Genomic DNA, 21,409 nt, shown 5'->3' on the forward strand with positions numbered 1-21,409 from the left:
GCCAAGAGCAAAAGTGTAATGGATTAAATAGTGTTTGTCTGCTCTAACCCACAGCTGTTAACAAGTCCGGCAAACTGGCTTACCCGCAGTAGTAACTGCTCGTTTCCTCTAAGCCCCAAAAAAGCACATCTATAATTAAATAAACACGACTACCCATGACAGCTGTGTATTATTTCCCCAAATGTAAAGGTCAGTCCTGGATGTTATCAGAGGTTAGGGTAACATTAGCAGCTCTGCTCAGCTCTTTATTAGATTTCAGGAAGTTAACACTCTAACAACTCCAACTAATATTACCCGAGATAATGCTACGCATGTCGTTTAGTAGTCATCATCACTAAAAGTATTTACGGTCACAGAAAAATTACAGTCTCATTTAACATTTAATTTGTGTGTGTGTGTATATATATGTCTGTGTGTGTGTATATATATAAATATATTGTTCATTTATATTTTGGCAAATAGTCAATTTCAATTACATTTACTTAGCTTCAGTGCTTTTTACCATAAAAGGCCAGATCAACTATTTGGTAGAGAATGTTTTAATGTTTAATGTTTTAAAAAAAATCGACTCTTGTTAGATTTTTATTTTTGTATAAAGTTACATAAAACCATTCAGTGAGACCTCTGAAACTATAAGATGTTGAATAAATATTCCTACCTTTGAAATTCCTGCCACACAGAGTTCTCATGTCTAGAGTGACTTTTTTAGTCACTAACTTCCTGTGTGTGTGTGTGTGTGTGTGTGTGTGTGTGTGTGTGTGTGTGTGTGTATTTTTAATAAAATACAATATTAAATGCCTCAAATGAGCATACATACATAAATGTATGGTAGTTTTGTTGTTTCCCCCCTATGTATTTGAGATTATTTTCTCTCTTTAATGGTTAACTACATCCCTCTACTCAACCTTTTTATTTTAGGTTATCGGCACTGTAATTGAGTTCACGAGTTCGAGTTCATGAAGTTCTAAAGTGATGAGTGACTATTTTTAAAAACTAATCAAGGCCTTGCTGGTTAACACATTTCCCAGCATGATTGGATGAAACTAAGATTACCACAGCTTTAGTCCAACCTGTCAAAGTCAGTGGAAAAAAGCTCCTGTGACACTTTATGGATGCAAACGAGACGGGCAACTTGAAAGGGACAGTCCTGTCAGAAACATGTTCCTCTTGTCGCCTGATGTTGTACAAATTCTCAGAGATGATGTCAGTTTGTAGTTTGTTCAGTGCAAAACGCAGTTAATTAAACGTCTCGCCCTGCTGTGTTTTGTGAATATATGCGTGGGAGATTAATGAGATCAATTTCAGATTTGTGTAGGAGAGGGAATCAGTGTCCCCAAAAGTCATACTGACAGGCAGATTAAGCACATCGGCCTAGCGGAGGGGAAAAAAAACAGTCTCTCATCTGCCCGTGGTTGTCTCTCTCTCTCTATCTCTCTTTCACTTTCTCTCATTTCTCGCTACTCTGTCATTTGCTCTCAATTCAGAGTAACGCAGTTCAATACACTTTATTGGCATTGGTGGTACATGAACAGTCCTGGTGGAGCATTTAAATGAAATTGAAATTTATCACAAACAAAATCAAATCAGCAAACATGTTACCTCTGTGTGGTTTTGTGCATGTGTGTGTTCTCCGCAGAGATCTGTGGGGCACATTACACATGCAGGTTCAAATAAACAGCACTAATCAGCTTTAATCATTTTAAATGCTAATCTACAGAGTACACAGTGTGCTTAAGTGCCTGTAAAATCACTGCGTGAACAGAATAAACTGTGCTAAAACCAGACATCAAGTGATATAATGTATATTTGATGAAGATTCTGATGTGACAACTTTACTTTGGTAAACAAAAACACCTTTATTAGATTGTTTAGGAGTTACTTTTAGCACTGGCTATCCCCCATTTTGGATGTTTTTCAGCAATATTATTCTAATTGGCTGTCTCCAAAATTGCAGAAAAATTTCTTCACACATTGAACATTTCTCACACCCCTGTCTTGGACTTCCGAACGAGTCGTTCCCCTTTTGGAAGCCAGGACTTGTTTGTCCTCTCTCGCATGTTTTGACTGAGGTGATTCTGGCTGTATTTTTGGTCACATCCTTCTCTTCTCTGTAGCGACAAAGACATAACTGCCAATTTCTATTCATGGCTTTGAATCAGATAGAAATTCACTTTTTTTGTGTGTTTGCTGTTCAGCGTTCCAGACAGACGGTTTCAGTTTGTTCAATTTTGTGTCTCTCTGATTTGAGATTGTGACGCAGCACTGCTCTGAGGTTAATCCTTCACTGGTGTGCTGGGGTTATTTGGTTGGTCAGTTTGTTGACCAGCCGAGGGAGTAAGTAAGTTAGTGGCTCATCTTTTTTAGTGGTGTAATTCCCAAAACATAAAATTTCAACTTGACAGATACATGATTTTTATGAATACAATTTGCTGACCAGTTGGTCCACCACAACTGTGTGGTCAATTGTCACAGAATTTGTACAGGTGTCCATATGAGTTGCCCCAATGACTGGTGATCCCCTGTCTTTTCCTGTGCTAAAACAAAGCAAAGCGAAAGTTTATATGATTTCAGTAAGTGTCTTGAAAGCCTGTTTGGGCTGAACATATTATTTTTGCATGATATTGTAATACAAAAAATAAGTAAACCAAATCTTATATATCACACTAGTGTGAAAATAACATATTAGACATAAGTAAACATCAATAAAACAGACACATAGTATTATATGAGTTAAAAGCCATCAAAAAAACAAAAAAGGAATAAAAAATAAAATATTTCAAACAAGCCACTGACTAGACAAAATTAGTGACACGTGAGTTAAAACCTTTAAAACAAAAATCCCTGGGATGTTGTGATGTTACAGTCGCAACAATTAACATGAATTCTGCGCAAGCTTGGAATTTTGTCCAGTCACCACAACTTTACCAAAACTTTGACTACCTAAAACTGAAAAAAGTCAGTTTTCACATGGCGAACATTACCTAATGGTTATTAGCATGTTTAATGACAAGCTGTTTTGGTGTAGGTATGAAATTTTTTGGTCCCGTTTGATGGCTCTGTGTCAGCTGACAGCCACTGCTGGTGTGTTAGCTTGCGCTAACCCAGCAAAGAGAAAGTGTCATGGCGACAGTCCTTCAACACTGAGCTAAATGACCTCACAGCAGTGGATAAGTCTGTCATTAAACCTGTGTGTCTTTGCACAGTTTAGGGAATCAGAGCACGAGGAATGTCTGTTCTGCAAGACGCAAAATAATAAAATGTATTAACAATTCCAACATAATAGCCAGCAGTGTCAGGGACAAAAATAGATGTTAGATTGCTTAGTTTTTCTTCCCACTCATGCCATGCAGCTCTCTCTCATACTTTTAACTTTTTATTTAATCACATTGTCTACAGTGTGCCATGAGGATCCAATCTAACAAATAAGAGTCTTGACAATACACAACACACAGTGCTGTCCATGTTTCTGAAATAACAGCATCATGTTTCAGAACCATGTCTTAATGTCGTTTGTGTAGCGGGAAAAGAGACTTGATCAGATAATAAGCTTATGAGTTTGACATCATCGTTTTGCAATACACAACTAAGCTCAGAGGCATATATTTCCGATGGATTGTTAAATTTTGAACCGGTCTTTAACTTGAACCAGTTCTTGATTTCCATCCCTACTGGGAGAGCAGAAAATACAACCCTGGGGTTGTAATGTATGAGTATTTAGCTCAAAGCACCACTTTGCTTAAATCATGTCTGTAGACTCTCAGTGTTGTTTAATATTCCAAAATACATTTTCATATTTCACTTCCATAAAAGGCGTCTGCTTGGATTACTTTGAATCAGATTTAAAACAAATTCTGGCAAAGCTTGGCCATATTGACTGCCAGAAAAAAGCACCCTGAGGCATTTGTAGCTGCAGGCGGTGATAAAATGAGACATGCTGTGGTTTGTTACATTCACTGCTCTATTGGTAAAGTAAACAGCAGTTCACCTGCATGGAAAAACATGTTTGATCTCTCTCTTAACCTCTTTTTATGTGACTCCTAAAATCATGTGCCAGCATTAATAGGTATTCCCTCTGCAGTGTTGTTCTTACAATTTCTTTGAGCATGTTTTGAATCTGCAAATGTTTTTCTTTTCCTTCCTCTTCCTCTGTTATGTCAGTGCTCCGCTCAGGCTTTAAGAACCACGTTGAATAAAGGGCAAGATTAGTGAAATCATGGTAATGCTCAAGGACTTTCAAACCTGCCTCATCCTTAGACAAAAAAATCAAAATCAGAGGTGACAAAAACAGAAAATTGGGGAAAATAGCATTCTCATTGCTGTGCTTTTCAGTACTATAAAAAACATAATTAGACTCCAACATTGAGACTCTTTGCAGTATTTAGAGAATAAAGACAAAGCACTTTATGATTATCTATGTTTGATGCTATTTGCTACAAGAGCCTCTTACACACCTCTTCACATATCTCCTCACATACCTCTCCTAATTCTAAAGTTAGTGAGTCATCGCTCTCCATCCTCCAGTCGTCATCTGGTATGTTAATACTTCTGGCTCCATCACTCAATTTCATTCAATTTTTCTATGCAGAGGGATCCTCCTACCAGCCAATGCTCGCTTCAGCTGTCTCATCAAACTCCTCTTGACATTTTCCATCCCGCTAAGGCCAAACCTCCCCTCCACCCTCAGTAACCACAGATTTTAAATCAAGTCAAGCGCTGTCTTTCAAAGGGAAGAAAAACATTCGATATTCTATCGTATAAGAAAAAAGAGCTGCAACTTGCACTTTGCCTGATTTCTCATCCAACATTTTTTTACTTCAAGACAGTTTAATCAAAAATATGTGATTCCTAAAATATTCACTGTCAACTCTGAGTAAAGTTTCCCTTTTGTGTGTAGATAATTGGCTGTGTAAAACGGGTTTTGAAGTCAGGTCCCCATCATTTAGACATAAAACATAATCTAACAGTCAGTAATGCTTTGTAGTGTTGCAGTCAAGACCACCTAAACTGAGGTCATGACCAAGACCAGAGTGTATCGAGACCAAGAGGAGACCAAGACCTTGAGGAGTTCAGATCAAGTCAAGGCTAGATCAGTCCCACACTACATGACAATAAAATATGCAACATGCAAACCACTGACACACCTGAAATTGATCTGTAGAATTCACATTAAAAAAACCCTGAAAACGAATGAAAATTCCTCTTGGTTAATCTCTTATCGCCATACTGTTAATATGTGCGTATGTTTAAGTCTACCATGAGAAATGTTTTGATAAGATAATCAAATCCGTTAAAAATGCTCTTCTGTAATGTCGTGTAAACGAACCACTGTACCTATCAGCTGTGTGCTCATGTATACAAACCACCTAGGGTGTCAGCTGTGCTCTTGAGATCATGGGCTTAAGACACCAGTTAATAGATGGCTGAGTACTTGCTGTCTTTGTGTCCTTTGTACTTATTAAAGCAGAAAATACACGTTTTGTATTGTGATATTTACTGTAAATGATACAGAATGTAGCAAACAGCAAGCAGGTCATTACCAGAAACATTCAGCTTCGAATTGAGAGTTTTATGGGTTTGTTGTTCAGGTTCAGGTCATTGGCTTATGTGTATGGTTGGCTCTTATAGTGGGCCAGCTTGGAAAGAGTTTTAAAAAACCCTGATCCAAGCATCACTACTTTATACTGTGTTGGCGTCAGTGATTTTTAAATAGTTTTTCTCAGCTCAAGGATAGTTTTACAAATGTGTCTTATACAGTGGTGGTCGATGAAGAAAATGTTTTTTGGCTCTTGAAGAGTTCTTTACTGCAATACCACGAGTGGCCATTCTGAAAACATTGGAAGCAAGGCGGAAAGGCGGAACAATGTTCATGACTTAGATTCCAGCATGTATAGCTTAATCTTTCTGATGTTTCCTAATGCAATGCTAGGACAGAAAGCAAAAAGCAAAACTTACCACAAGCTTATTTATTAATAAGGGAGAAAGATTAAATCCAGCCCCTTTTCCTAAACTATTTTGTGGGAAAACCAGATCAAACAAAATGTTAGTTTTAGTTTAAAATGTGTCTGGAGGGGGACTTTAAATAAAAAATTTGTAGTCTATCAGTCATCTTACGCCTTGAATCCTCCTAGCAGTCATTTTCTCTTTAAGTTGATTGACCAATTTGCAGCATCTGAGGAAGAGTGAGACCACACAATTACACTCCAGTGCTTTGTTTAAAGGCCAGAGACATTTGTCAGGATAAACTATGGACTTGTAAAGCAGGAAAAGGCCACACCAAGCCTCTCATCATTTATCTCCTGCTATTATTGAAGTCATTAAAGCTTTACTGGGTGAATCATTCACTGTGGGAACGGGTTTTGATCTAATATGCTGTGTACTAATGTCTGTCTTCATTCTTGTGAGTAGATGAGGACATGCAGCTTTGCCTCAAATGAAAAAGAGCGAAATGTTTCTCTCGAAAATGCATTTAAGATCTGAACAAGATGAGGCAAGAAAACTGTTGTCTCACTGATGTGTTTTCTCAAATGTGATCTCCCCTGCTGTAGGTGCCCTCTCCCAGAGCCAGGTCCACCCACTCCTGGGCTCCCTGCCTCTGCCAGGTCGACCCCTCCAGCCGCAGGCTCACGCCCAGCTGGAGCACTTCCTGCCGCTCAGGGTCAACAGCTCCTCTCCACTCAGCCTCTTCCCCAATTTCAGCACGGTAGGATAAAGTACCACATTTCTCATAAACACTCACATCACATATGAAACAATGACTCCAGCCCAAAACAGATTTCTATTCTCCAAATTCAAGGGAGTATTTTGGTTACATCAAACTAAACTTCATTTGGGTGCCCCTGTGACATCCTGCTCGCCTTGTTTCCTGTCATCTCTTTGCTGTCAAAATCACTAATAAAAAAGCAAAAAAGCCCAAACATATTTATATTAAAAAAGACTGGTATTAGAGTCTGAGATTAAAATATTTTAATCCTAGCCTCAATTTGTTTATAAAAAAAGAAATCTGTTAAAGGAAAGCTGTGAGGCAGAACTAGTAAACTGTTACGCATGTCTTACATAAACAGATTTATTATACTTGAAATGTGTACTTATAGCTATGTTATACGAATAAAATACTAACAGAATATTTGTATAACTGGGCTCGGATGTATGGTAAAAATATGATCAAGGCTTACCAAATTTTACACCTCTCTCTCATACTCAAATACAAATATACAAACACACACACACACACACACACACACACACACACACAGATGTTTCGTCTGGCTCTACATAATAAAGCAGCAGACTTTCATGGTCTCCATTTAGCTTTAACCCTTGATGGGAAAAGTCAGAGGAATGCGCTAAATATATCAGGCATGTGGGTGGATGGGAAATGAGTCCTGTTTTGACGCCTGATGCAAAAAATATGACTTAACTAATACAGCTGCACTGTAAGAATTGAAAAAAAATGAAATAGGCAAATGAGTTGTGTAAAAAGTGTGAATTTACTGATGTGATGTGATCTGACTGAAATTTCCTCTTCTTTAATTTTAAAAACATGTACACTGTAAATGTGTAATATATTGTGTTTCACCTTGTAGATGGACCCTGTGCAGAAGGCAGTGATCAACCACACCTTTGGCGTGGCTCCACCCAAAAAGAAACCCATCATCTCCTGTAACATCTGTCACCTGCGCTTCAACTCCACTGTAAGTCAAACACTCGTTCAGTCCTTTCCCGTGATATCGCAGAGGAAAAAGGTTTGGTTTCTTCCCTTCAGCTTTCTCTGTGCTTTTATCTGATAGAACAAAAGTCCAAAAACAGGTCTGGATTCCTTTTTAATTCACTGCAGGAAGGTGGAAAAAAACCTTTGATCTCTTGGCTCTCATCTGCCTGTCTGTTTTCTGCAGATGTAAATCACATCTACCTGTGGTGCATTTTTATATGATAAAGTGAAGGGAGTGTTAAGTCAACATTTTCTCACTTCACTCACTGTGAGACCCTCTGACCCCATACTGAAAGTCAGATTTTCTAAACAACTGCATTCTTTAAAGGCTCTGTATATAACTTTTTACCAGCATTTGTTTTTTTATTGCCAATGGGTAAACAGGTTGTAAAATAACTTAAAAACTTACTATTTTTTTGTTATCTCCAGCAGCCTATGGACTGACTTCTTTACAAACGTTTTGGGACAAATTTTCAAGCACAATTCCAAACAGTGCAACATGTATGCATGTCCCCAAGTGCTTCTCCTGTCAGCTCGCTACAGTGCAAAAAGTGTGCAACAAGAGCTAATGTTAATTTAAAAAATGGAGTCCGCTGAAGTCAACAAATGAATGGCACCAAGCACAACATTGAGTCCACGCATGCTGTTTCCGGTACATTTTGCTGCAGTGGCCCAGCAGACTTAGCACCCTGTAGCAACTCAAATTCAGCCGGTGCAAGTCTTAGCGCCCTGGTGGCTGTGATCACTGGTGTTGCTACAGCTGCCATCCGCTCTCGTCCTGGAGAAGTAGCATCCAAGCTGCGATGCAGAAGGTCTGCGAGCTGTGCTAGCTTGATAATTCCTCCCTCAATGCAGATTGTAATGTTATGCTAAATGTGGCTGAAATATATTCTCCAGGATTCAAAATGATGATGGTCAGTCTCATGTTTGTCACTGTTTTAGCCAGTGTCCATGTGCTCGCTCATAGCTGCCGAGCAACAGGATGCTGACTGCAGTTCACTTAACAGCCTCAGAGAGAAGTGTCACTAATATCAAGGATTTTCTCAAAGTTACATACAGAACCTTTAAAACACATTTTATTGTCCCATGAACTGTCATCTGAGGTTAATCTTTGAATTATTTTTTGCAGTCAAGCGTGCACATATTTGCAACACATTTGATATTTTTTGCATCCTTTTTTTCCAGAAACAATCTTGAAGCAGGCAATTCTTCTTATCAGTCACATCAGTATATCTCCACAGCTTTCATTTTTTAAATCCGCCATTGGTTTCCTAAAAGCAAACCAGTCAGCTAGTTCTGTTGCTTTTTTCCTCCTTATCACACCTCCCTATTCATATTCATTTGGCTCCCATTCCTATGGAGTTCATTTATACATATTTGCATTTATATTGTTAGGAGGAACCTGGTGGAATGACAATGACTCTTCTTTGTGTGGACTGTGAAACTTGAAGAAAGCAGGACACTGGCTCTTAACCCTGCCCGTACTTCCTAATCTGTCTCTTTCTTCTTGCTTTCTCCTTCTGTCTCTGCTCTATACTTTTGGATGTATAGTAATGCTGTGGGGAGTCTGTCTTCTAGCTAACAGGCTCTCTCCTCCTCCCCCTGTGTTACCTGCAGCTGAGCTGAGGGTGCTGGTTGACCCAGGAGTTGGATGCCAGGTTACAGGCAGGTACCAGGTCCCAACAGGGGGCTGCACTGAGCGGCTGGAGTTGGCACTTGACAAAGAAACTTGACTAAAGGAATAGTTTCAAATATTTCATGTCTTTTCATATTTTATACTCACTGCTATTGTAGTACATACAGCAGATTTCTATTTTCACAGTCATTCATATTCATTTTTTTATACTGAGTCACTGAGTAGGTTTACATGATGCTAGAAAAACTAAACAACTGAAACTGGACTTTTAAAATACATGTAAACATGTTAATTCAACTGAAATCATACCAAGTTGAATTTCTCAAAGTCAGAGATAGAAAGTGTGGTTGGGGGTCAATTTACTCCATCATGTATACAATACCAGACTTAAACTGGCTGAGGCATTCTGTGCATGCGCCATAGTCCACACACCAGGCTTTGTAGAAGAAAGCTGGGATAAACAAAAGAAGAAGGGAAGAAAACAAAACAAGACAGAGACGGAGTATGTACAAAATGTAGAGTGACAAAACGTTATCCATGTTTTCATCATTGGGCATGCAACCCGTTTCCTGCTTGCTAACTTGTTTGGTATGTGACGTAATCGAAGGACCAACAGCAACTAGCTGAATATCCAAATTTAGAGAGGGAACACAGAATGATACAAACAGGACACACACACACAAAACACATCCCTATCCCCCATCGTCAGCTTCTGCAACACATACAGATTCCTATTCTGTGGGAAACACTGGGTTGAGAGGTTATTTTAAAACATTTACCTTTTTTTTTGCTATGATGAAGAGATATGGCATTAAGGGGAGACCTTACTTTTTTTAACACAGAGACATCACCATGAAACTTCGAGAGTCAATTACTTACATTAAGATTATTTTTTTTTTGTATCACAAGTTTTTTTCTTTTAATTGTATGTTTATATATTCAAAGAGGGCATTATCTAATTTAATACACAAAAATCTAAACATTGGATAAAGCCAGGTTTCAAATTCTTGTTTCATTTGGTTGACGTATAAGAGTCAAGGTTTTTTTAATGAGGGATCTTCGCATATCTCTTTTTATCATTCTATAAATTAAAAAACCACTGTAGTTATTCTTTGCTTCAACAGTAATTTATTGTACTGAGCATGGATTAAGAAACGGAAAGCTGGAGCTGTTTGTTCAGTATGAAGACAAAGATGGCTGACTGTGAAAATGATATTTACTGTATATATTACATAACATTTGTGCATAAAAAAGGGATAGACTTTTCAAATTATTCCTTTAAGGCTGCTAGATCCACCGAAAAGCATGAAAGATTCAAGCCTTAAGGATCACTTGTGATATTAAAATTTTGCTGCCCTTTTGTGGAGGCCAGTTGTTGCTCCATGTGTTTGAAGACTTTGGGTAAAAATGCATAAAACTGCTTGAATCAAGGGCAGCAGAGGCCAAGCAGTCCTGCTGGGCTCCTTCAGGTGTCTTGAACTGAAGATATTTGACGTAATGGGACACTTACTCCACATGTTGTTCTCTATTGAAGTTCCTATGGTGGAACATAGTGAACTCATACTACACTGGCACGCCAGATAGTACGGTAGTATGCAAATGGGGGCAGATTCATGCCTCTGACTCAGTTGAAAATCACGTTGAATGGTTAGCGCGCAGTGACATTCAACGTAGCCAAAGGGGTCGTTCACCCTTTGCTCAGCCTTGTATTCCCCGCCACACACTTTGACCACAGTGGTATCCTTTCTGTTTGTGCAGCAGCCCAAGCTTTATGCAAAGTGTTGATGGGGAGACTTGTACCCCACCACGATAAGCACACAGTCACTAACAGATCACCTCTGCACACTGAGCTCAGAGGCTGTGCTGTGTACAGTTTGTGCCTGGAAACTGGATAATTTGAGCCCTGACAAATTATCTAACCTTGTGTGAAGATACTTAAAGCCTTGTTACACTGCTCCAAACTCAGACTCTCTGTTGATTTAGGGAGTTCACTTGTGTTTTTCATTATAGGAACTAGTGTTGCAAAAATGTATGCACTAAAAGGATGATGCTGGTTTTTATATCTTTCTTATTGTTGACAAATGAGCCACCTCCCTGTTGGGGCTGGTTGGCATGAATTCACAAAATGACTTCAATCACAAAATGCCTGATTTTAGAAAACATTTGTTTACATTAAGACATATCTATTAATAGCTGCAACTTTAGCCTTTCATTTGCTGAAGGTAAGAATACTCTAACATTAAGTATGCCAGAGGAATATTGCAGAGAGTGAAAGGTGAGCAAACCAACCCTGGCCTCCCCTGTTTACAGCATCTTTGTGTGTGCTGAACTGATTAAACATAAATTACGGTGCCCATGTTTATTGTAACGGAGAAAGGTGAGGCTTATTTATGCATTCTTAGTCTTTTTTGGACAACTACAAAGGCTCTATGGCACAGGAATAAGATAAATCAGGCTTTGGTTACGTTACACTACTGGTTTGTACAATCAGTTAATCGTTAATTTTGTTTTTCACATGGGATTTATTGACAATAAGAAAAATATAGAGAATCACCAGACATATTCCTTACAACTTCTGCTTCCTCTGTACATGATGTCATGAATAGTTTGATTAAGCAGTTGGTTAATTAATAGTTTTGCTGCAGTTATTTGAACTTTCATCAGAACACTTGAGACATTACAGCAAAGAAAAGGCACAGATGTCTATAATAAAATTAATGATGGCTGAATCAATTTTAGTGAGTTTAAGAGGTTGAGTGGGGTTCAATGGGATGTTCTGGGTGACAGCGACATTGTAAGATGTATTATAGTGAATAAGCCAAGTTAGTCTGAGCTAACACATGCTAACTGTGCTAACAGCAGGTCAGAAATGTGCAACAACATTTTTTGCCAATAATAAGTATCAAACAAAAGATAGAGACTATATCATACTAAATTTCAGTGAGAGGTAAATTCACCACTTCTAAGTAGAAGAAAAAAGGCCAATAGGTCCATGTACAATAGCTCATTTGGCCAATAACTGATGCAAATATCCATATATCAATTTTTTCCCATAGAACTATATTATATTTTTATAATGCATACTCTTATTTTGATGCCCCACCAGCAGATGGAGACACGAAATACAACTGTTGCTATAATATTCATTCATTGTGCAAAATAATAAAAATTCTTCAACTTAGGGTTGATTTTTTCTATATATGTTTACTTTGTCAGTAAAAAAAATAAGGTAAAATATAAGAAATACGTTTGGCATTTCAGCAGAAATGAACTTATCACGCTGGTCTGTGAATGATGATTTAAATCCTCCAACTTGCAGCCAAAGCTAAGTTATTATAGAAAATTTGATTAAAATATTAAATGTGACAGTTGTACAATATATTGTTTGAATACATATTATTGTAAAAAATGAGAAAACAATCAACATTGTGATATGGTTGTTTCCTGAAGGTAAGTCATGCATTTAAAATGTATAGATTTGCTGTTGCGTATTGAAATATTATGTATTTATGGATTACTAGATAAATGTGTTCTGCTTCAGTTGTTGTGTTTCACTGTTGGTGCACTCTTTCTGGCTGGATCTTCCTCTGTAGAGCACATCTTGCTTTGTCCAGAGCCATGTAGTCATTTTGGGATCCCATATCTGCATGCATCTGTTGTTGCAATGCCGCAAATGTGTTTTCTCTGACAGAGAAAAACGCAGAATAACGGACACGGGCCATTTTGTGTCACAACAAATCAGTGGAAAGATGAGCCGGTGAAGTCAGAGGACGGTCATGAGATGCCATGAGTCCAACTGATGCTCATTTGTGCACAAATGTGACGGCGATGATGATCAAAATGGCTGTGTGACTCTTCCTCCAAGTCAAATGCTATATTGCATAATTTTCCCCCAAGCATGTGAAGCCACAGAGATGGAACAGATGGAAAGATTACAGTTTACTGATTTCATGCTGTCCTCCATTAATTTAATCATGTCAGTAATTCTGTTCATATACTGTACACTGACTTTCTCCTCTGTTTGCTCTGATCGTGTGCATGTAATTGTGTGTGTGTTTGTGTGTGGGTTGTGTGTGATGGTCAGACCCAGGCAGAGGCACACTACAAAGGTCATAAACACGCTCGCAAGCTGAAGGCCATGGAGACCCAGAGGAACAGGCAGAAGAACGCACACAATCCATCCACAACAAGAAAAGACAGAGAGAGGGAGATGATGGGAGGAGGATCAGCACCCACAGACTCGCATCTGAAACACATAACAGGTATAAATCTTTCTTTTTTTAAAGGCGCCCCTCTCTCCATCCTCTGAGTAATTAGTGGTAATTGGAGAGACATAAGCACTAAGGCTTAGGTAGCTGCCACTCAGCTGGCTAATTACCAGCTATTACCTGTCCTGCTATCATTGGCTCTGTCAGATGAGCAATTACTCCCATCAAGCAAAGATGAGAAGCCGTGAAGCACTTAAAAAGAGATGCTATCTGAAGAAGGATGTAGCAGTGTTACTTTCTTTGAGTTTGATTTTGGTTGTAAATCAACAGTGGCTCAACACAACTCCCACTTACAGTTCCTCATTGCTTTTATGAAATATGTTGTTAATTTGCTAATGGACATTTCAAATGATGTAGAGAGTTATGGAAAAGGGCACAGAATTATGAGTTGTGTGTGCCGACATGTTTTCTTGTCAAAAACAGACTTAACAGGAGTAGATTAAAAAAGTGGAGAGGTCAAGGCAGGAAAATCAGTCAGTCAATGCCAGCAGCAAGGAATAGCACAATCGATAAATAGAAATGTAAGAAAATATTTTTCTAATTTGAAAATATCTTTCACATTAGTTTCATTACTCAATGAAACTACTCAATAGAGGGAAGTAAGCTATAAAGAGTAAGTTTTTACGTTTTCAACCTGGATCCTATTTTCCTTTTATTGTATGTGTATGAAGAAAATAACACTTTTTTGTGTTTGTTCATGTATTTATTTTAATACATTTTATTTTATTGTTTAATTTACAAGTACAAAACAGAAATATATATATGCACACACACAAGGAAAGACAAAAACAACAACATGATGTACAGATCATGACATGGTATTTATGTAAAATATAGATGGATTAAGAAAAATACATGGATAAAATAAAAAATCATAATAATTCTTATACTATCATTTTGCTGTTACTGTTTCTCAAACAGTTTCTCAAAATAATATAATTACAGACGGTTGTATGAAAGAAAAATTGTCAAATATGAAAGAAAGAAAAAGGAAATAATATTGAAGTTTTACTGAGAATAAACATCTGAGGACCAGCTCCCCTTGGGTCCAAAGAATAAACCTGAAGGCCACCAATTTTATATTGCATTTTATCCAACCTCCTGATACACTGGAATTACTCATACAAAAATAAAGATATGCTTGAATATTTCCTCACTGTCCTTGTGCAAATCACCTACCTACTTGTGACTGTAATTGTCTCAAAAAACACTATAAAACCTGCCATGTGCAACTGTGTTAATGATGTAAGCCCTTTAGTTTGTTGAAATCCTCCCAAAACTGCACTTTAGTTCCCAGACAAAACACCAAGGGCATGACTGCTCTTGCTGGTAGCCACAACCACGATTCGGTCCATATTCCAAACGTTATAGCTGTTGGTTTAACAACATTGCCTTCACAGGAACAGCTGTATAAGTAAACAACTTTGCCGTCTTTTACTCTGTCCGCTTTTTATTCTGTCTGACTAAAAATATGTCACCATCTTCCCTTCTATACTCTGTCTGGCTTTCCTTTTAATTATTGATCCTCCCCTTCCCATTTTCTGCCAGCACCTATCAATTTCCTTCAAACCACACAATGATAAGCTTGTTACATTCAGCGGTTGCCATGGTTTTTGATTGATGGTGACAGAGGGAGCGAACAATTGACAGAAAGACGGAGGAAGAATGATTGAGATGGCAGGAAAAAAAGAGGGGAAAAGATAAGAAAATTAAAGAGAGATGATGGAGTAGAAAAGTAAGCAGGAAAGGAGAAGAAAAAATATAATAACAAGGTTATATGAAAGAAATGTGACAAAGAACAGATGACGGGTCGGCTGCATAAATAAAGACTGATAAGAACAGGAAGGAAACAAAGTATCGCATTAGTCAAGAAAATATATTCACACCCTGATTGTGCGATTCATGTATTGTTTTGGTGTAATAAAACTGTTTACTCGGGAGTGATTATTCCCTTGCTCATATAGTAGATGTCACATCCAGGGTTAGTAGCTTAACCAGCAGATTATATATAAAAAACTTCACATCACAGAGAGCATAGCTCACGTCAATTGAACTTTCCCTCACCATGGAAATGGCATATTGGTATTGTTAATTTGGTGTTTACCTTTAAAAGAGTTAAACCTTCTTAAAGCAACAATAATCACGTTTAGTGTAGAACACCAGACATCAAAATATTATTTAATTCTAAAAACACACCAAGCACAGGCATCAAATCTAAAAAAAAAAAAAAAAAAATTAGACTTTTACTGAAACAAAATGGCATTTTGTTTTTACTTACCGTATTGCCTGAGATGTGTGGGTGATCCAACATATGAACACTTATTCATTTCTTATGGTAATGTCCCAAAGTACAGACTTTATAGTTTACTATTCGTGGAAATACATTGCAGCGTGACAGACCAATATATTCTTTACACACCATTGTCTAAATGTTCAGGGGGATCCATCCCTAAGCAATCTTCCTACACTTCCAGCGGATTAGATTTACACAGCAATTATGTTGGTTGGGAAGATCATTGTTTGAGTGGAAATCTGTTGAATAACCTCCAGCGCATGAATGGTTCTCTCATCTTGGAATTGTAGGAGCTTATGAGAAATTCTCTTTTAGGATTCAGGTGGATAGATACAGTCGGAAATGGAACAGATTCTCTATTCGCATTAAAAGCCCTTGAAACCTCTTAAACTCGGTTAACAGCCCTTGTAGTTGCAATTTGGGTTTTTCTTAATGCACTGAATATGCCCAATATTTTCTGTGGCCCTGAAACCCATGTACTGACATTATAATGCTTTCCTTTTTTATTTAATTATGCCTCTATGCCAGTGATATTATGTATTATTTAATATTGATATTGACCATCCATCCGCCTCTTGTGAATGTGATATCTCAAGAACACCTTGAGGGACTTTCTTCAGATTGGGCGCAAATGTCCACTTGGACTCAAGGATTAAAGATGAATAAATTTTGGTGCTTATAGGTCAAAATTCAAGGTCACTGTGACCTTGTCTGCCTCATTCTTATCAGTGTGACATCTCTTTAGGGAGTTTTGGTGTTTTTTTTTAATTTGGCACAAATGTCCACTCAAGGATGACCTGATTAGGTTTTTGTTCTCATAGATCAAAGTTCAAGGTCACCTTGACCTTGCTGCTGTCTCATTCGTGTGAACATGTGATATCTCAAGAACACCTTGAGGTGATTTTTTTTTTAAAATTTGACACAAACATCCACTTGAATCAAAGATGGACTAATAAGAATTTGGTGGTCCCATCAGTTAAAGATAGTAATCCAATGTTGAATCCCGAATCGAAATCGGCAGCATTAAAGCTAGTTAGCTAAATAAACAAGGTTACATAAGGTTTCTTTGTGATGCGTTCAAGGTCAGCTCAGCAAAATGACCTATTAGGCAAAGGTAAATAAAAAGTCATCATGATGTGATCAAACGTAAGACCAAGAAAAAAACATTTGTTTTCTCTGCAATTTAAAATGGATAGTAGTGATAGAATAAAATGTTTTCATTGCTGCTAATATATTTTTGCTATTGTTAGTTTTTTGTTGCTTCGTCTTTCCACCAAGTAATAGAAAAGTATCGATCTGGGTATCGCTTAAGACTCCGATTGTTAAGGAGTCTTGATAATTGTATCAAAATAGGAATAGAAATTAACCATCCCCATCCCTAATCCTCATCCAGATAAAATTCTAAAGAAAATATTATATTGTGAGTCTAAATGGGCTCATAGTGCATCTTTTATGCTCATCCACATGTCCACAGGTCCAAGTACTTCTTCCCAACCTGCACAGCATCAACTAGAAAACGGCCAGGAAAGCTCGCTGGCACCCACTCCGTCCTCTCAGCCTCTATCCACAGACTCCTCCTCACTCCGCTCTCCTCAGCTGTCCCCAGAAATTTCCCCTGGCTCTCAGCTTTCTGATCTGCCTTCAGACAGTCCACCTGTGGAAGGGAGCAGCCCGGCCACCGGTTCAGCCCCACTCACTGACCCTCAGGGGAGCTCCACAGGAGGTGAGGTAGAGGTGGTATTGAAGGTGGAGGAGGCTAAGGAGGCCAAGAGCAACAAAAAACAACCTCTTCACTGTCCAACGTGCAAAGTGACGGTCAACTCCAGCTCCCAGTTAGAGGCTCACTGTAGTGGTATGTTCTACACTACTACTGATATGACTTACTAAATGTTCGTTTATTATTCTGACATTCAGTCTTCCTCATTGTTTGGCTGAATCAGGCTCTAAGCACAAACAGATGCTCGATGGTCACAACAGCAGCCAGTCACAGCGCAGGGTTAAGATGACATCATTGCCTAGGCCCGCCAGCAGAATGAAGCAGCGAATGGCCAGCAAGACCAGAGCCGTGGTGGGTGTGTCCAGCCAGCCCTTTCACTGTGAAATGTGCCAGGTGTCCGTCAACTCAGAAACACAGCTGAAGCAGGTATGTGAGTTCAGCTTGATATAATAAATGTGACAATTTTTCTACTTTATGAAACTACTGAACACTGTACAAAACCTTTAAAAAATGTGGAATCTTTAATCTTTGTGTTCTACAAGGAAGACAACCCAGTCTGAAGGCTGTTGTTTAGTTTGTTAGTCAGAGCTGCCCTCACTGAGTCACTGTTCTGCGTAACCCTGTCCTCTTTTAGCACATGAGCAGCAGGAGACACAAAGAGCGTTTGGCTGGGAAGCCTGTCAAGGCGAAGTTCACCCCCTATAATAAACTACAGCCCAGTGCTATCTTAGCGGTAAGAATTTGTCACACAGACGTACAGACACACACACACACACACAACAAATACAGCAAACAAATACAATACAATACAAACAATACATACTGATGAATGCAAATGATAAGCTTTACCCGGCACCTGTCAACATATTCAAAAGTCAGATGACTGTTCAGTGGTTGATACAAATAATATTAAAAAATTACTAAGTGCCTCTATTTGCTATATCAAAGCCACTGCTATGATCCAGACTAAAATATCTTAACAACTTTATGATGGATTAGCACGAAATTTTGTACAGACATTCATTGTTCCCAGATGTTGAATCTTAATGACTTTGGTGAGCCTCTTGACTTTTTTCTAGCGCTTTTATCAGGTCAGAATTTTAAATTTGTCCAATACTTTGGGTTATGATGAAATCCAAATATCTGCAAAACTTATATTATATATTATATTTCCATGTACTGTTGTCAGACATTGATCAGGTTCTTTAACATTATAACTCTCATAAGGTTAAAAAAGCTGATGAAGGTCTGACAACAGAAACGTTTATTGAATAAGGTTTTTTTTGGAATAAATTAGACAGTGTGTTGGAATTCTGTCTGTTTTTCAAAACACTGATTCGAGATCTCATCATTGTTGATTCCCCTTTGATATGAAGATAAAGGAGTCTGGACATGCAAATGTTTTCCTGCCTCTCCTCATCAACACCCCATTCTTTAAACTGTCCCAGCATCTGATGGTTTGGCCAGGCCTGACCCAGAACCATTGTTTCTGGTGGACATTTCACCACAGATGCTGAGGCATTCAAAATAACATTGGGTGCAGCAGACACCTCAATTCATCTGTGAAATGTAGCAGTACTAAGTTGAAGTTTTAAGTAGTCGTTTGACCAAACAGTGCTAACAATAGGTAAAATAAAAAAACTAACAAAACTATAGACCACCATTACTTTAAGCAACATTTGGCATGCAGTGAGCATGTGTGAAAACACTCCATTCTACATGTCCAGTTAGATACACAGTAACTGGAGTTTTTTTTAATAAAAACAGACCTTAAACAGCATTCTAAAAAATTCTGTTTTAGTGACCTAAAACTCTGTGTGGGGAGGGGAGGCCAAAACATAGAAAACATCATTTTTAAAATTATCTCTATACGTGTAGACATGACCTTATTCATGTTCAGATTTAATATATCTTTTTGCCCAGACTAAACTGGCCCTGCAGAAGCAGCTCTCTAAGGCCCTGCCGGCAGGGTTCCTGACCAGCCCCCTCAATCCAGCTGCCTTGTGCACAATGGCGTCCGGACCCTTGGCACTACGGCTACCACCGGGTCCCACAGCTATCATCCAGGGTCCCCTGATCAGCCCAACCCTCTTCAGGCCGGCCCCAGGACCTCTAAGGGCCACACATGCACCTATCATCTTCTCTCCTTACTAGCAATGAGCCACACTAGACTGGAGGACCTACAGTAAAGTGGACCTGAACTAGCGAAAGCTGGACTAGCAGAAAAGTTTAACTTGGTCGTGAGGACAAATCATGGGACCCCCTGAGGGACACCAGGACACTATGCGAGGACCGCGATAGGATCATGTCAGCATGTCGAGTTTGGCAGGTTCAAGTCGTAAGAACAGTATGCAAAATCCCCTGGTGTGGATTGAGATTTCAGTGCTGATTGGCCCCCCCCCCCCCCCCTTTAAAAAAGGATGGACCGTCACTCAGCTGTTTCCTCTCAACAAAACTTGTGAGTGCATGTTCCCCGGGGTCTGGACCCCTCTGGAAGCCATAATGACAAGCATCCTCTAGATTTATTTATGAGACAATAATAGGATAAAACACTAGGGTGTGTAAATGTTACTACGTGTTTGTTGACAAAATTCTTTCAGTTTCAGAGAATTCTAGGTGTACTCTGGGAGAACTAGTACAGTACTTCATTCCTGCTTTAGTTCGTATAACCAAAATCAAGAAAATCCAGATTGTAATAAACTCTCATGAAAGAGGCTATTTCCACGACAAGACAACGGTAATTCATAACTCCAGATTGCTGAGGATATTTCCAGCCATTGTCTGATGTGGATGCCTTTTCTTTTTAATTTATTTAAGACAAATACATACATTAGTTTCTCCTCTGCGTCTGTGTTTCTCACGCTCTCTGTGTTATGAGGTGACAATCAACCACCACCCTTATACGATGCCAAGAATACTCACCATATGGAGACAGACATCTAATGCATATAATGAGATTATTTTATGTACAAAAATTTTAGACTTGTGTGGCCAGATAAGTTACGATATAGCAACAGCTTGATGCTGTTTGTGCAATATGAAGAGATTGACTGATGTGTGCTGTTCCCCAGGATTTAAATGAATTATCCACAATGTGTCTTTGACATCTTTATTAAACCTGTTTTTTTAGAGCTGTATTAAAAACCCCATTCATTTATTTTAGAAATCCCCTCCCAACAGACTGTGCTGAATCATCCTAAGCAATATGTATTTTTGAAGTGTCACCTAGTAAAATTAATAACTAGTGTAACTGTGCATCAATTGCAATAATGTAAATGATTATGTGCTACAAATGTCGATACTGTATTCTATATGAACTTATAAATAGTGTTTTTTTACACAGCTGTGTTAGTTTCTTTCTTCAAATGGAAAAATTACACTTCTTTACCATTCATTAGAGATTTACAGTAAATATTGGCTTATTTCATGTATGAATAAAGTTGAGTGGACAAGAACACTTAACCCTATGAAACCCGGGGCCCATCAGTGATTCCAGCTGACATTACTGTTTTTATGAGGCTGTAGCGGGTTGATTTTTAGTGCTAAAATTATATGTGAATTAGAATGGGTTCTGTGGATACCCACAAATCTCCCCTTTACAGACATGCCTGCTTTATGCTAGTCCCCTGCAGTTTTGGCATGCAGTACAAATATCTTATCCTGTTGTATTTTAATATTTCTGCATACTGGGGTCCCTAAACAGTCTTGGAGTTGCATAAATTGTGTATGACTAGAAAGCTGAAGCTGGATTCAATGAGCCCACTTTTATTCATGTGTGATGATGTTT

General features: G+C 38.5%; 1 protein-coding gene across 2 annotated transcripts in view; it reads left to right on the top strand.

Moving 5' to 3' along the window:
* The window catches only part of LOC121958382 (zinc finger protein 385B-like), an 82,640-nt gene extending 61,728 nt beyond the window's left edge, over nucleotides 1-20,912 (top strand). For both annotated transcript variants that reach the window (XM_042507275.1, XM_042507276.1), the window contains 7 exons: nucleotides 6,546-6,700; nucleotides 7,584-7,691; nucleotides 13,429-13,606; nucleotides 17,380-17,757; nucleotides 17,846-18,048; nucleotides 18,257-18,355; nucleotides 19,546-20,912. In XM_042507275.1, the coding sequence (XP_042363209.1) occupies nucleotides 6,546-6,700; nucleotides 7,584-7,691; nucleotides 13,429-13,606; nucleotides 17,380-17,757; nucleotides 17,846-18,048; nucleotides 18,257-18,355; nucleotides 19,546-19,776 (1,352 nt within the window). In that variant the 3' untranslated portion in view covers nucleotides 19,777-20,912. The remainder of the gene's footprint in view (nucleotides 1-6,545; nucleotides 6,701-7,583; nucleotides 7,692-13,428; nucleotides 13,607-17,379; nucleotides 17,758-17,845; nucleotides 18,049-18,256; nucleotides 18,356-19,545) is intronic.
* Nucleotides 20,913-21,409: the final 497 nt, after the last annotated feature.

The sequence above is a fragment of the Plectropomus leopardus genome, chromosome 19 (assembly GCF_008729295.1).
Source record: "Plectropomus leopardus isolate mb chromosome 19, YSFRI_Pleo_2.0, whole genome shotgun sequence".
Classification (NCBI taxonomy): Eukaryota; Metazoa; Chordata; class Actinopteri; order Perciformes; family Serranidae; genus Plectropomus; species Plectropomus leopardus.